General features: G+C 50.5%; 1 protein-coding gene across 1 annotated transcript in view; it reads right to left on the bottom strand.

The window, feature by feature from the left end:
* Positions 1–1032: 1032 nt before the first annotated feature.
* LOC144596818 (BTB/POZ domain-containing protein 3-like) overlaps positions 1033–16967 on the bottom strand; it is a 25926-nt gene continuing 9991 nt past the window's right edge. The window contains 3 exon segments of the mRNA XM_078405649.1: positions 1033–5905; positions 15661–15686; positions 15688–15780. Of these exon segments, the coding sequence (XP_078261775.1) occupies positions 4873–5905; positions 15661–15686; positions 15688–15780 (1152 nt within the window). The 3' untranslated portion in view covers positions 1033–4872.

Genomic DNA, 16967 nt, shown 5'->3' with positions numbered 1-16967 from the left:
TGATTGTGGACGATCAGCCATGATCACAGTGAATGGCGGTGCTGGCTCGAAGGGCCGAATGGCCTCCTCCTGCACCTCTTTTCTATGTTGTTCAATGTTTAACTCCAAAGACGTACTGGTTTGTAGGTTAATTGGCTTGGTATAAATATAAATGTAAATTGTCCCTGGCGTGTGTAGGAGAGTGTAAGTGTTCTGGGATCGCTGTGCGGTGTGGACTCGATGGGCCGAAGGGGCTGTTTTTGCACTGTATCTCTAAAACTAAACTAAACATCCAGAGATATCTTTTAAAAATGTGTTTTGTTGGGCAAGGGGGTGAAGGATTATTGAACTGAAGCAGTTGGGTCGATCTATGTTCCCGAACCAGGCTGTGATACATCCCGATAAAATGCTTTCCACGGCGCATCTGTCGAAGTTTCCGCTAGCCCCTAGAGCTCTATCTAACTCTCTTTTAAATTCATCCAGTGAATTTGCCTCCACTGCCTTCTGTGGCAGAGAATTCCACAGATTCACAACCCTCTGGGTGAAAAAGTATTTTCTCCCCTCAGTTTTAAATGGCCTCCCCTTTATTCTTAGACTGTGTGGCCCCTGGTTCTGGACTCCCCCAACATTGGGAACATTTCTTGGCCTCAATATACAGTATGGCGAATAGGTGTCGTGAAGGGAAGGGATGCTGGATTCTTGACACCAGGGAGAAGCAAGCTGTCTACAACTGGATTTTAAATGGCCTCCCCTTTATTCTTAGACTGTGGCCCCTGGTTCTGGACTCCTCCAACATTGGGAACATTTTTCCTGCATCTAGCTTGTCCAGTCCTTTTATAATTTTATACGTTTCTATAAGATCCCCTCTCATCCTTCTAAGCTCCAGTGAATACGAGTCGAGTATTATTTATGGTAGAAGTGGATGGGTTGATGGTGCTGGGTTGATTAGGAATGTTTCCCGATTCTCACCACCCTTGGTGTGACATAGTGCTTCCTGAAACACACAACAACCTCAGTTCAAATGTAAAGTTCAATTATTCTGGACTTCTCCAAATAGGGCCAAATGATTTATTACTATCCATCATGGATGTTACAATGGACAGGACATCTAAGCTGGGTTATTGGCATAGATACATGTACATGTACCCTCTACACATATACCAGCACAAGTGTCTTTAAAATGTTGTTATAGTCTCAGCCTCAACTACCTCCTCTGACAGCTCCATACACCCACCACCTCTGAATGAAAAAGTTACCCCTCAGGTTCCTATTCCATCTTGAAATCTGAAATTCTCAAGAAATCTTAAACCGTTCGAGTGTGTCACCTTGTAAGTGATATTGGCTGAAGGGAGAGTCAGGGAAAGTCCTTCCTGACTGTCCGCAGACACTAGCTTCAGATGAAAGTGTTAACAGGCCAAACTGCTTTCCTTGATTTAACTTCCCAAGAAAAGGCGGCACGGTGGCGGAGCGGTAGAGTTGCTGCCTCACAGCGCCTGGGACCATGGTTCGATCCCGACTGTGTGCGCCGTCTGTACGGAGTTTGTACTTTCTCCCTGTGACCTGCGTGCGTGGGCTTTCTCCGGGAAGCTCTGGTTTTCTCCCACACTCCAACCGCCCACAGGTTTGTAGGTTAATTGACTGTGGTAATCGTTGTAAATTGTCCCTAGTGTGCGCAGGACAGTGTTAGTGTGTGGCGATCGCTGGTCGGCATGGACTCGATGGGATGAAGGGCCTGTTTCCACGCTGTACCTCCAAACTCAACTAAACTGAACTAAACGATTTGTTTGAAGGCACTCTTATTCTGATTTCTCTTTTGCTTCCAAATTGCAGTGTGATCAAAGACGTTTTACAAGTAGCTAGTGAACAAGAAAAAAATCAGAAACCTTGAAAACTCTTAATTATCAGACTGTAAAATCTGAAGCCAAACCAATTTCTATTTACAAGGTTCATTTGCTGTGTGTGAAGGACTCTTTTAGAAGATGATTATAGGCTTCTTTCAGTTCATCAACCTACCATTGATTTCTGCTGAATTTTCATCCTCCCACACAATCTAATAAGCCGACAAGTGAGTACATTCTGATCAGCTAAACTGTTCTGGAGCTGAGAGGCATTTACTGCAATTCAAAACATTTTCTTGCCAAATCGATCTCCAGTTTTTTTTCTCCATCTTCTCCACATTCACACCCAGAGAAGAAAAACACCTCTATTAGTCTATAGAATGGGTCAAGTCAACTACAGGGAGACAGATGCACGATGCTGGAATAATTGAGGATGAATCGAGGTCCAGTCTCACCCCGGCCATTCCTTCTTCTCCCCTTTCCCATCAGGCAAGAGGTGCAGAAGTGTGAAAACGCACGCCTCCAGATTTTAGTTTAGAGATACAGCGCGGAAACAGGCCCTTCGGCCCACCGGGTCCGCGCCGATCAGCGATCCCCGCACATTAACACTATCCTACACCCACTAGGGACAATTTTTTACATTTACCAAGCCAATTAACCTACAAACTCGCACGTCTTTGGAGTGTGGGAGGAAACCGAAGATCTCGGAGAAACCCCACGCAGGTCACGGGGAGAACGTGCAGACAGCGCCCGTAGTCGGGATCGAACCCGGGTCTCCGGCATAGCCTTCACTGTAAGGCAGCAACTCTACCGCTGCGCCACCGTGCTGCCATTCAGGGACAGTTTCTTCCCAACTGCTATCAGGTAACTGAACCATCCAACCACCAACTAGAGAGCGGTCCTGACCTCCCATCTACCTCATTGGAGACCCTCACACTATCTTCAATCAGACTTTATCCTGCACTAAACATTATTCTCTTTATCAGGTATCTGTGCACTGTGGATGGCTGGATTAGAATTATGTGTAGTCTTTCTGCTGACTACGAGGGAAAATGTGAAATGTGAAGCCGGAGGAAGGAATAGAGGTGGAAGGGGACCTGGGGTGGGGGCGTAAAGGGGAAATGGAAGAGGGGAGAAAGGGGTGCAATTCCTAGCGGGGCACAGGGAACAGAGGGGAGAATAAGGGGTTCTCGATTAGTACGGGTGTCAGGGGTTATGGGGAGAAGGCAGGAGAATGGGGTTAGGAGGGAGAGATAGATCAGCCATGATTGAATGGTGGAGTAGACTTGATGGGCCGAATGGCCCAATTCTACTCCTCTTCCTTATGACCTTAAGGGGGGAAGAGAGGGTTGGGGGAGAGGTGTCCCCTTGATCGAGATGACCATGTCCACTCTATGGACACACACCATTGCCCTATGCTTTAACAAGACCACCAGGTGGCGCAGCGGTAGAGTTGCTGCCTGACAGAGCTTGCAGCGCCGGAGACCCGGGTTCGATCCCGACTACGGGCGCCGTCTGTACGGAGTTTGTACGTTCTCCCCATAACCGCGTGGGTTTTCTCCGAGATCTTCGGTTTCCTCCCACGCTCCAAAGACCTACAGGTTTGTAGGTTAATTCGCTCGGTGTAGGTGCAAATTGTCCCTCGCGTAGGATAGTGTTAATGTGCGGGGATCATTGATCAGCACGGACTCGGTGGGCCGAAAGGCCTGTTTCCGCGCCGTATCTATAAACTAAGCTAAGCTGAAACCACCGCTGATTCTTTTGAACTCCAGTGAGTACAGGCTGCTTATAATTTATCAGGTCTAGCTCAGAAATCACCCTGTACAGTATGTCACGCCAGTACATCTTTAAATAAACCATTGTTTGTATAGAAACAGAGAACAGACAGGTTTGCTTTCAGAACAGCATAAGGCTGCAGATAAATATAGATCAAACCGATGATCAAGTGACCCTCATCTGGCAATACCCTGTGTCGGAAGGAACTGCAGACGCTGGTTTACACCGAAGATAGACGCAAAATGCTGGAGTAACTCAACAGGACACGCGGCTTCTCTGGGGAAAAGGGATAGGCGGCGTTTCGGGTCGGGACCCTTCATCGCTCAGTCTGCACCCGAAACGTCCACAATTCTCCAGAAATGCTGTCTGACCCGCTGAGTTACTCCAGCTTTCTGTGCCTGTCTTACACTAATGGCAATCTTGCAAGACTGGCCAAGTTGCAACAAAAGAGGATGAGAGAAGATAAAATTAAAGATCGAATTGGAGGCATTTTAAATGGAGGGGGTCCTAATTTGAGTGTCTGTACCGGGAAGCATAGGTTTAACTGTTTTCCAATCTCTTCCCTTGCCGGAGATGCGATTGTTTTGCGGGTCGTATCTCCGGTCGTTCTGCGGCCTAACATCGTGGAGCTGGCTGCCTTGCTCGGGGCTGACTTTGAGCCCCACCGCGGGGCCATGGACTTACCATCAGAGCGTTAGATCCCTTGCCTGGGATCGACGCTCCAACTGCGGCCTGCGGACTTCAATACCGAGGAGCTCGCAGTCTCGGGTCGAGACTGATGTCGGGAAGTTCCAGCCGCAGAAGGTTTCGACCAGCCCCGACCCGGGGGAGCTGAGATCCCCCCGATGCGGGAGCTTAATCTCCCCGATATGGAGGGCCCAAACGCCGCCGGCTATGGGAGTCAAGATCGTCACCAAAGTGCTGGAGTAACTCAGCGGGTCAGGCAGCATCTCTGGAGAACGTGGATGGGTGACGTTTCACAGAGTGCTGGAGTAACTCAGCGGGTCAGGCAGCATCTCTGGAGAACGTGGATGGGTGACGTTTCGGGTTGGGACTCTGCTTCAGACTCGTTGGACACTTACTCCAGCACTTGGTGATTTTTTTTGTGTAAACCAGCATCTGCGGTTCCTTGGCTTCCACTGGAGGTGCCGCAACTTGGAAACCTTTGTCGGGAGAGCAGGAGGTTGGGAGCGGCGTGTGACCTCTCCACGAGGCCACACAGGAGGCGTGGGCGAAGGGGGGAGGTGTGGCGGGCATCCCAGCGCCTTGGCGCCACCTCTCAGCCGTAGAAGATGAGCTCTGGTAGTTGTCCGCCCTGCACTCCGGTGCCGTTGGTGCTGTCCGAGGAGCACTGGAACTGGAAGGTGACCTTGCCACACTGAACCTCGGTCATGCCCTCCTGCCCGAAGTAGCTGAGCTCGCTGCCGTCCAGCACCACGCTGGCCGTGTAGAAGGTGTCGGCCTCCACCTGCACCGGGTGCTCGAACCAGACCGGGAAGGTGCTGCTGGAGCCGTCCGAGAAGTAGGTGCTGAAGTTCTGGCCCAGGACCAGGCCTTGCCTCTTCAGCTCCACCGTGACCGAATACTCCGCCGATCCACAGCTCGACCCGTACAGCCCGAAGCCGGCCAGGAAGACGCGGCGGTCCGCGGCGAACTGGATGCTGTCGCAGCGGCCCCGGTAGCGCCACTGGTTGCTGCGGTAAGCGCAGGACTGGAAGCGGTGGCAGCGCTGGGGGCTCAGGCCGCGCCGGGGCCGGCAGACGAACTCCAGCTCGGGCTTCTTGGCCGCCGTGTACCACAGGAAGATGTCGTTGGTCTCGTTGAGGGTGAGGAGGCCGGACTGCGCGGCGCCATTGGCGAAGTCGTCCAGCGACATGGCGGGCACCCGGATGAGGTAGAGCGCTTTGCCCAGGACCTTGCGCTTGTTCTCCACGCTGGTCGCCAGCTCCTGCCTCTGGCACTCCACCTCCGCCCAACCCAGCGCCGCCTCGAACAGCGTGATCTCCTTGGCGTTGAGGCTCTCCCTGGTCAGGATGCTCTGCAGCGTCCGGTGGTCAATGTCGCAGAAGCCCTCCGACTTCAGGGACAACTCGGCCTGGGCGTCAATCACCTCCCAGCACCTCTGGGTCAACTCGGGCTCCTCGAACAGGCAGCTCTGGGACAGCAGCACGCAGGCGTTCTTGGCACTCAGGCTGGTCTCCAGGAAGTTGACGCAGGCGCGGGCAAGGTGTGGGACGATGTACTTCTTGGCAGCGTAGAGGATGGCCAGCACGGTGTCGGCTGCCAACTCAATCTCATCGCAGTAGATGTACCTGCCACAACACAGCACAGCATGGAGTTAGTGCAGAAGATGGACACAAAGTCCAACACATCACAACACAACATGGAGTTAGTGCAGAAGATGGACACAAGGTGCAACACATCACAACACAACATGGGATTATTGCAGAAGATGGACACAAGGTGCAACACTCCACAGCACAAGGTAGACACAAAATGCTGGAGCAACTCAGTGGGTCAGGCAGTATCTCTGGAGAGAAGGAACGGGTGACGTTTCGGGTCGAGACCCTTCTTCGGACTCAGAAGAAATGGGTGACGTTTCGGGTCGGAAGAAGGGTCTCGACCCGAAACGTCACCCATTCCTTCTCTCCAGAGATGCTGCCTGACCCGCTGAGTTACTCCAGCCAGCGTTTTGTGTCTACCTTCGATTTTTTTACCAGTATCTGCAGTTTGTTTTTCCTACATCACCTCACAACATGGAATTAGTGGAGAAGATGATTCCAGGAAGGAGTGGGTCAGCATACGATGAGCGTTTGACAGCACTGGGCCTGTACTCGCTGGAGGTCAGAAGGTTGAGGGGGGGACTCATTGAAACTCACAGAATAAGGCATAGAGAGTGGGTGTGGAGAGAATGTTTCCACTGGTGGGAGAGTCCAGGACCAGAGGCCACAGCCTCAGGATTAAAAGGCGCTCTTTTAGAAAGGAGGTGAGGAGAAATTTCTTTAGTCAGAGGGTAGTTAATCTGTGGAACTCATTGCCACAGAGGGCTATGGAGGCCAAGTCAGTGGATATTTTTAAGGCAGAGATAGACAAATTCTTGATTAGAACGGGTGCCAAGGGTCATGGGGAGAAGGCAGGAAAATGGGATTGGGAGGCAGAGATCAGCCATGAATATATGGCGGAGTGGAATCGATGGACTGAATGGCCTATTCTACTCCTATAACTTATGAACTTGTGAAGAAAGACACAATGTGCTGGAGTAACTCAGCGGGTCAGGCAGAATCTCTGGAAAATAGGACTGGCGACCTTTTAAGGACATAAGTGATAGGAGCAGAACTAGGCCATTCGGCCCATCAAGTCTACTCCGCCATTCAATCATGGCTGATCTATCTCTCCCTCCTAACCCCATTCTCCTGCTTTCCCCCCATTAACCCCTGACACCCGTACTAATCATGAATCTATCTATCTCTGCCTTAAAAATATCCACTGACTTGGCCTCCACAGCCGTCTGTGGCAAAGAATTCCGCAGATTCACCACCCTCTGACTGAAAAAATTCCTCCTCACCTCCTTCCTAAAGGAACGTCCTTTAATTCCGAGGCTGTGCCCTCTGGTCCTAGACTCTCCCGCTGGTGAAAACTAGGGGTCGAGACCCCTCTTCAGACCTTGACCTGAGACCAAGGATAGACACAGAGTGCTGGAGCAACTCAGCGGGACAGGCAGCATCTCTGGAGAGAAAGACGGCCGAGACCCTTCTTCAGACTGCAATTCAGACTAAAAGTCAGATCTATATTTTAATACCTTCTCCCTTTTGAAGTCTAATGCAATCGAATCTCTGGGATTTAAAAAATCATGTTTCAATAATGAGCTAGAATAGCAGAGTGTGTATCATTCAGTAATGCTCAAGACCAGGAATATTTTTCATTAAATGGTGATGCAGACTATGGGTGGGTGGGTGGGATGGGAATGGGGAACTGGAAGCTAGAAAAGGCCAGAACAAACCAGTGCCAGCCACAATTGACCTCAGGTGCATGCCATGCTTTTACATATTAACCATTGTCAATTATTTTTACTCTGTAAACAAGGAAGAAACACCTCTGAAGAAACAGCTTTCTCTTTCCCTCCCCCCCTTCCCATCCCCTACAATCAGTCTGAAGAAGGGTCTCGTCCTGAAACGTCACCTGTCCATGTTCTCCAGAGATGCTCTCCAGAGATTCATTGTGATCATGGCAGATGATTCATTGCGATCACAATGAATGGCGGTGCTGACACGAAGGGCCAAATGGCCTTCTCCTGCACCTGTTTTCCATGTTTCTATGCTGCCTGACCCACTGAGTTACTCCAGCACTCTGTAAAACGTCACCTATCCATGTTCTCCAGAGATGCTGCCTGACCCGCTGAGATTCTCCAGCACTCTGTGAAACGTCACCTATCCATGTTCTCCAGAGATGCTGCCTGACCCGCTGAGATTCTCCAGCATTTGGTGTCTTTTGTGACCTCATTACACAAAGAAAAACAGGACAGAAGATTGATTGGCTGAATGCAGGCAGACAAAACCTTAACGTCAAGGTTAAGCAGAGAGGGGGAATGAATGGGGAAGAATGACGAGGGAACAATGAACCAAGAACAAGAGCTCCATTATTTTGATTTATAATTCCACTGTAATTGTTTCATTTAGTGCTTTACAGTTGTAGGGATCAGAGAACACTAATGATACAGAAGGTGGTTATTGCGGTTGTCAAGTATATGGTAACTCCTAACAGAGAAATCCCATTAGTTCGATTCCCTGTTCTTTCCCCTCTCCCCGTACCAAATTAATGTTTAGTTTAGTTTAGAGATACGGCGCGGAAACAGGCCCTTCGGCCCACCGAGTCCGCGCCGACCGGCGATCCCCGCACACTAACACTATCCTACACGCACTCGGGACAATTTTACATTAATACCGAGCCAATTAACCTACAAACCTGCACGTCTTTGGAGTGTGGGAGGAAACCTGAAGATCTCGCGGGTCCTGAGGAGAACCTACAAACTCCGTACAGGTGTAGTCGGGATGGAACCCGGGTCTCTGACGCTGTGAGGCAGCAAGTCTACCGCTGAGCCACCGCGTCTTTCAAATGCCTCTCCAATTCCCGTTCCGAAGGTCTGATTGACTCTCCTTCCACCAGCAAGAATTTGCAGAGTCGTGGACATATCCCAGGTACGTCACACGGACCTGGCTGCCCACCATCGACTCCATCTGCACCTCACGCTGCCTCGGGAAAGCAGCCAACGTAATCAAAGGCTTGTCCCACCCTGGGCATTCCTCCTTCTCCCCGCTCCCGTCCGGCAGAAGGTGCCGAAGCTTGAAAGCGTGCACCACCAGACTCAGGAACAGCTTCTCCCCCGCTGTTATCAGGCTTCTGAACGGCCCTTCCACAAGCTAGGGTACTGTCCGATTCACCTCTACCCCATTGTGGACATTGGACTTTGTCTCTGGAACTGGTGCGCTACAATGCTGAGAACTATATTCTGCACTCTGTATCTTCCCCTTTGTTCTACCTATTGTACTTGAGTTGGACTAGATGGTATTATCTGATCTGTTTGAATGGCATGCTAAACAAAGTATCTCACTGTATCTCAGTACATGTAACAATAAGGTTGTTAGGGGTTATGGGGAGAAGGCAGGAGAATGTGGTTAGGAGGGAGAGATAGACCAGTCATGTTTGAATGGCGGAGTAGACTAGATGGGCCGAATGGCCTAATTCTGCTCCTATCACTTATGGACTTATAAACAATAATAAACTCAAACCGGAACCCAATTTACAGTTGAAGCCACAACTAGCCCAGTCACTATTTCAAACTGCACCATCTTATTCAGCAAATATGCATTTGGGAAAATATCTGTATCTCCCCCTTTGCTCTACCTATTTTATTTGAGTTTGCCTGAATTATGTCTATCAAAAGCCAAGAACTAAGGGTCCAGAGTGTTTTATTGTCATATGTCCCAGATAGAACAGTGAAATCATATCGTATCGTATTGAAATGTATTGTATTATCCGATGTGATTGGAAGGCATGGAAAGCAAAGCTTTTCACTGTACCTCGGTACACATGACAACAATAAACCTAAACCTAATCATCCTTTCAGATGATGGATCCCAAATGATGGCCGTGCTCCACATACAAATCTACCTTCAAAACAGTGGTCGGCATGGACTCGGTGGGCTGAAGGGCCTTTTACCATGCTGTATCTCCCAATCAATTCAATCGAAACCTTGTAACTGGTAGGGGTGCCAACTTTCTCACGCCCAAATAAGGGACAAAAGGTGACGTCACTGTCCCACGCCCCACATGGCCTCACCCAGCCAGCGGCCTCGTGCTCCTGCTCCCGCTCCACCAATGGCGGCCGCCCGGGCCGGGAGGCGGGTTGTTGCGCAACCTCTGTTAGGCAGCGCCCAGGCCTCCAGGCCTACAGTGTCCGGGCCTACAGCTGCTCCCGGGCCTACAGTGTCCGGGCCTACAGTGCCCGGGCCTACAGTGTCCGGGCCTACAGTGTCCGGGCCTACAACTGTTCCCGGGCCTACAGCTGTTCCCGGGTCTACAGCTGCTCCCGGGCCTACAGTGCCCGGGCCTACAGTGCCCGGGCCTACAGTGCCCGGGCCTACAGTGTCCGGGCCTACAGTGTCCGGGCCTACAGTGTCCGGGCCTACAGTGTTCGGGCCTACAGTGTTCGGGCCTAAAGCGCCCCCCCCCGGGCCTAATAGGGGATAAGGGCGGTCCCGTACGGGACAAACCAATTTAGCCCAAAATACGGGATGTCCCGGCTAATACGGAACAGTTGACAACCCTTGTAACTGGTCAAAATAATAAATCCATCCTTTGAACTATTCACTAATTAGTGCGGGTGTCAGGGGTTATGGGGTGAAGGCAGGGGAATGGGGTTAGGAGTAAATGTTTGATTCAGCCATGATTGAATGGCGGAGTAGACCTGGTGGGCCGAATGGCCTCATTCTGATCCTAGACCTTATGAACCGTGGTACGCAGGGAATGGAGGAACATGGATCAGGTGCAGGCAGAGGAGATTAGTTTACCCTGGCATCATGTTCGTCAGTTAGTTTGAGGCCTAATTCTTCTCCGAGAACGTATCTACTTATGAACTAAAGGAACAGCTGCCCATTACGATATCACAATTACAAGCCTATTTTTACTTCAACAACGTCATTGTCACTCAGAATTAGACCTCACGCTTGTGTAAACCAGATGATCTTTACTCAGTCAATCAGTTCCTTTGTGCTTCAAGCCAATCGTGGAAACTGAAAACAAACTTGCAAACGTTACAGCGCCGGAGACCCGGGTTCGATCCTGACCTCGGGTGCTGTCTGTATGGAGTTTGTACGTTCTCCCCGTGATCTGTGTGGGTTTTCTCCGGGTGCGAACCTTTCCTCCCACACCCCAGTGTGTAGGTTAATTGGCTTCGGTAAAATTGTAAATTGTCCCTAGTGTAGTGCTAGTGTATGGGGTGATCACTGATTGGCGCGGAATACAAGGGCCTAAGTTTCCGCTCTGTATCTCTAAAGCCTAAAAAAAGGCTTTTGGCACATTGGCTATTAGCCTGAGTATTGAGTATAGGAGTCAGGAGGTCATGTTGCAGATGTATAAGGCCACATTTAGAGTATTGTGTTCAGTTCTGGGCACCGTGTTATAGGAAAGATATTGTCAAGCTGGAAAGGGTACCGAGAAGATTTACGAGGATGTTGCCAGGACTAGAGGGCGTGAGCTACAGGGAGAGGTTGAGTAGGTTGGGTCTCTATTCCTTGGAGCGCAGGAGGATGAGGGGTGATCTTATAAGATCATGTTTATAAGATCATGAGAGGAATAGATCGGGTAGATGCAGAAAGTCTCTTGCCCAGAGTAGGGGAATCGAGGACCAGAGGACATAGGATCAAGGTGAAGGGGAAAAGATTTAATAGGAATCTGAGGGGTAACTTTTTCACACAGAGGGTGGTGGGTGTATGGAACGAGCCGCCAGAGGAGGTAGTTGAGGCTGGGACTATCCCATCGTTTAAGAAACAGTTAGACAGTTACATGGGTAGGACAGGTTTGGAGGAATATGGGCTAAACGTGGGCAGGTGGTACTAGTGTAGCTGGGACATGTTGGCAAGTTGGGCCGAAGGGCCTGTTTCCACGCTGTATCACTCTATGACTCTATTAAAGTAACCGTAAGAGAGAAGTTTCCATGTTAATTGTAATTTCTTGCATTTAAATGACACAATCTGCACATGCAAAAATCTACCAGCCTGAAGAAGAGTCTGGACCTCAAACATCATCAATGAAGATTTTGTAGGTTAATTGGCCACTGTAAAATTGCCTCAGGTGTGTAGAGAGTGGGAGAACATGGTACTACTGTGAACAGGTGATAAATGGTCAGCGTGGACTCAGTGGGCCGAAGGGCCTCTTCCATGCTATTTTCCAAAACTAACCAGAGCACCAGGTGGAAACCCACACGGTCACGGGGAGAACGTCCAAACTCCGCGCAGACAGCGCCCGTAGTCAGGAATGAACCGGGGTCACTGGCGCTGTAAGGTGGCAACTCTACCGCTGCGCCACCGTGCCATGTTGTAGAGAGACATGGAGCATGGAGACAGGCCCTTCGGCCAACTTGCCCATGCTGACCAAGATGCCCCATCTACACGAGACAACGTAACGTACAAAAAAAAAATCCAATAAGTTAATAACCCCTATACAATTTGGTTGTATTACATCCAGCATTGTCATTTCAACCACAAGGCCCATGTGATTGAGCCAAACACTTGGTGCGGTGCTGGCTTGAAGGGCCGAATGGCCTACTCCTGCGCCTATTGTCTATTGTCACCTGCACAGGTCCACCACCGATTTGCCAGCAACTGCACCTCCTTTAATCTGAACAAAATTACCAGAGCGTTCTGGAAATCCTCCCGCTGAACCCTAACCCCCCCTCTGGTGTGTCCCCTGGGCTGGGTGAGGCGGCCGATCCCGACCTCATCGGGACTTCCGCGGCCGATCGGCGGGTGGAATCTGCCCCCCCCTTTGGCAGGGGCTCTGGAACTCCGGCCCGGCCCGGAGCCGGCAGATCCGTTCCCACAGCCGGCTCCCGAGGCCGACTTGGCGGGCCAATATATCCCCCCCAACTCAGCGTCCTAGGCGGAACGTTCTGGTACCGTTGGACTCCTCTCGGAGGCCGTGACCTCTGCCGATCCGGCAAAATGGAGAATCGGGCAAGGTTCTAGAACCGAGGGTGCCGGAAAATCGGCGATGGTGTTGGTCATGTGTACCAGAACTAAAGCAACTGGTATCACAGCGCCTCAGGTTTCACCAGTTTGCATAATGGAACTTTCCTTCTATTTGACCTTGGCTTCACAATGAAATCCCTGGAGCAATGCAACTTTTACACATTACCAGAGACCTCAGGGCAATTCGAGAGTTCCCAAGTAAGTATGACCCATTTAAAATATGAATGTAAATATTGTCCATTGAAAAGTCAAGCAACTCTAACTCTAACTCTCTCTCTCTCTCTCACTCTCTCTCTCTCTCTCTCTCTCTCTCTCCTCTCTCTCTCTCTCTCTCTCTCTCTCTCTCTCTCTCTCTCTCTCTCTCTCTCTCTCTCTCTCTCTCTCTCTCTCTCTCTCTCTCTCTCTCTCCTCTCTCTCTTCTCTCTCTCTCTCTCTCTCTCTCTCTCTCTCTCTCTCTCTCTCTCTCTCTCTCTCTCTCTCTCCTCTCTCTCTCTCTCTCTCTCTCTCTCTCTCTCTCTCTCTCTCTCTCTCTCTCTCATCTCTCTCTCTCTCTCACACACACAAGAACACACACATTCACAGCTCTCAGGACTATTTTCAGATGTGTTAATTATTCAACCCTATAAAACAAACAGTTGTACTCGATGACATTAGAGCTGCCTGTTTAACCGTCTCATTTTGCAAACAGTAACTGTTAATATCTAATGTCCAGGCTCCCACAGAATGATCTCATTACCAAAAATAGCTATCACAAAACACTGGGGTAACTCAGCGGGTCAGGCAGCATCAAGGAGAGAAGGAATGGGTGACGTTTCGGGTCGAGACCCTTCTTCAGACTGATTTGCAGATGCTGCCTGACCCGCTGATTTACTCCACCATTTTGTGATACCTTCGATTTGTATCAGCATCTGCAGTTGTTTCCCTACTCATTACCAAAAGACCTATTCAGTCGTGGTGTAAGAAAATAACTGCAGATGCTGGTACAAATCGAAGGTATTTATTCACAAAATGCTGCAGTAACTCAGCAGTTCAGGCAGCATCTCAGGAGAGAAGGAATGGGTGACGTTTCGGGTCGAGACCCTTCTTCAGACTGATGTCAGGGGGGCGGGACAAAGGAAGGATATAGGTGGAGACAGGAAGATAGAGGGAGAACTGGGAAGGGGGAGGGGAAGAGAGGGACAGAGAACTATCTAAAGTTGGAGAAGTCAATGTTCATACCGCTGGGCTGCAAGCTGCCCAAGCGAAATATGAGGTGCTGTTTCCTCCAATTTCCGGTGGGCCTCACTATGGCACTAGAGGAGGCCCATGACAGAAAGGTCAGACAGGGAGTGGGATGGGAAGTTGAAGTGCTCAGCCACTGGGAGATCAGGTTGGTTAAGGCGGACTGAGCGAAGGTGTTGAGCGAATGATCGCCGAGCCTGCGTTTGGACGATTCTTCATTAGTCTTCATTATTTATTTTTTTTGCAAACAGTCCAGTCAACCATTGTTATACTGAGCATTATCCTGACTAGTACAAAGAGCATAGAAACATCCACTGAGGCGCATGCGATAGTCGCCTAGGTTTGGCACCATTAAGATCGTAAGGAATAGGAGTAGAATCAGGCCATTCGGCCCATCAAGTCTGCTCCGCCATTCAACATGGCTGATCTATCGCTCCCTCCTAACCCCCGACACCTGTACTGATCAAAGTCCGGTCTGGTCCGCTTGCTCGGCCTCTTGGAGTGGGGCCCAGTCCCGGCGAGCCCCAGGTACTACAGTCCAATCTCTCCTCATGGCTAATACCCTCTCATCCAGGCAATGTTCTGGTAACCTAAGATGGACACAAAACGCTGGAGCAACTCAGCGGGGCAGGCAGCATCTCTGGAGAGAGGAATGTGTGACGTTTCGGGTCGAGACCCTTCTTCGGACCGAGAGTCAGGGAGAGACCTTTCTTCAGACTGAGAGTCAGGCAGATACAGAGATAATTTCGTTGTACTCGTTGCAATGACAATAAATGAATATTATTATTATTATTATTATTATTATTATTATTATTATTATTATTATAAGGAAGTGAAAACGAGACAAAGGGGAGGGGGACCAAGGAAAATGTAGATAGATCATTCTTAGCCAGGAGAAGGTGACAACAAAACAAACAGAGATAAAATGTATCGAGGACAGTCGCACTGGTCGAGAACTGGAAGGGGGAGGGATGGAGAGCAAGGGTCACTTGGAGTTAGAGAAGTCCGACACATTCTGGTAAACCTCTTCTACACCCTCTCCAAAGACACACCCTTCCTCGAGTGGGTGAGGTACAGTGAAAAGCTTTGTTTTGCATGCTAGCAGGTCAGATACGCCTTACATAAGTCAAACTCAAATACAGTAGGCAGAGGAAAGGACCCCAACTGTGCAGGGCTGCTGGGCCCATTCACAGTATAAAGTTTATAAAGCAATAACTTTTAAAATATAACAACAATTTGAACAAAACTTGCTGCTGCAAACCGCAGGCCGACAGTGCGTAGGTGGGCCTAAAATTGTTGCGCTATCGTGTACCGCTTTGGCTGCATTTCGGGAACGCACATAAAACATATAAACATACATACAAGATGAGAGTTTTAGTATTATAAAGATAGATATTGAACAGCTTCATATGAAGGCAAGTATTTACTGGATAAATCTCAGATAAACTTTCTTGGGCATTTTAACAGATGTCTGGAAATGTTTGACACAATTTAATTTATGCTTCATCACTCCCACTCCTGATTTACATAGACAGCAATTCTTTCATCACAAAACACTCCTGCTTAAGGGAGTCGGGCTGAATTAATCAAAGACCACTTACTTCATCATGGCCAGGAAAGCAGCGGGCCTCAACATCAGGGATGCGGATCTCTTCCTTATCTTCAGCCAGTTCTCCATAGAACATGGCATGAAACACCGAGCTCCCCACAGCCAATACATACTTGGAGAAGAAAGAGGACCATGTTAGATTGGTCTTATACATAGCGTTGCCAACTACCTCACTCCCAAATAAGGGACAAGGTGACGTCACCGCCCCTCGCCCCATGTGGCCTCACCCAGCCAGCGGCCACGTGCTCCAGCTCCACCAATGGCGGCCGCGCGGGCCGGGAGGCGGGTTGCTCCGCAACCTCCGTTAGTCGGTGCCCGGGCCTACACTGCCCGGGCCTACAGCAGCCTCCGGATCTACACTGTCCAGACCTACAGCATCCGGACCTACAGCGGCCCCTGGCCTACACTGTCTGGGCCTACGAGCGGCCCCTGGGCCTACACTGTCTGGGCCTACAGCGGCCCCTGGGCCTACACTGTCTGGGCCTACAGCGGCCCCCGGGCCTACACTGTCTGGGCCTACAGCGGCCCCTGGCCTACACTGTCTGGGCCTACAGCGGCCCCCGGGCCTACACTGTCTGGGCCTACAGCGGCCCCTGGGCCTACACTGTCTGGGCCTACAGCGGCCCCTGGGCCTACACTGTCTGGGCCTACAGCGGCCCCTGGGCCTACACTGTCTGGGCCTACAGCGGCCCCCGGGCCTACACTGTCTGGGCCTACAGCGGCCCCTGGGCCTACACTGTCTGGGCCTACAGCGGCCCCTGGGCCTACACTGTCTGGGCCTACAGCGGCCCCCCGGGCCTACACTGTCCAGACCTACAGCGTCCGGACCTACAGCGGCCCCCGGGCCTACACTATCCAGACCTACAGCGCCCCCCGCACTCTAATACTGTTCAAGGGCGGTCCATACGGGACAAACCAATTTAGCCCAAAATACGGGATGTCCGGCTAATACGGGACAGTCGACAACCCTATTTATACACCTCCAAAGGATCACACCTTATCGTCCTGCGCTCCCAAGGAATTGAGTCCCAGCCTACTCAAACTCTCCCTGTAGCTCAGGCCCTAGTCCTGGCAACGTCCCTCGCAATCTTGTCTGTACCCTTTCCAGGTGGGACTAGTGTAGCTGGGACATATTGCCCAGAGTAGGGGATTTGAGGACCAGAGGACATAGGTTTAGGTGAAGGTGAAAAGATTTAATAGGAATCTGAGGGGTGACTTTTTCACACAAAAGGTGGTGGGTGTATGGAACGAGCCGCCAGAGGAGTAGTTGAGGCTGGGACTATCCCAACGTTTAAGAAG

This window comes from Rhinoraja longicauda, chromosome 9 (assembly GCF_053455715.1).
Source record: "Rhinoraja longicauda isolate Sanriku21f chromosome 9, sRhiLon1.1, whole genome shotgun sequence".
Classification (NCBI taxonomy): domain Eukaryota; kingdom Metazoa; phylum Chordata; class Chondrichthyes; order Rajiformes; family Arhynchobatidae; genus Rhinoraja; species Rhinoraja longicauda.
The sequence above is the reverse complement of the archived record's forward strand: the minus strand, read 5'-3'. Positions and strand labels throughout refer to the sequence as shown.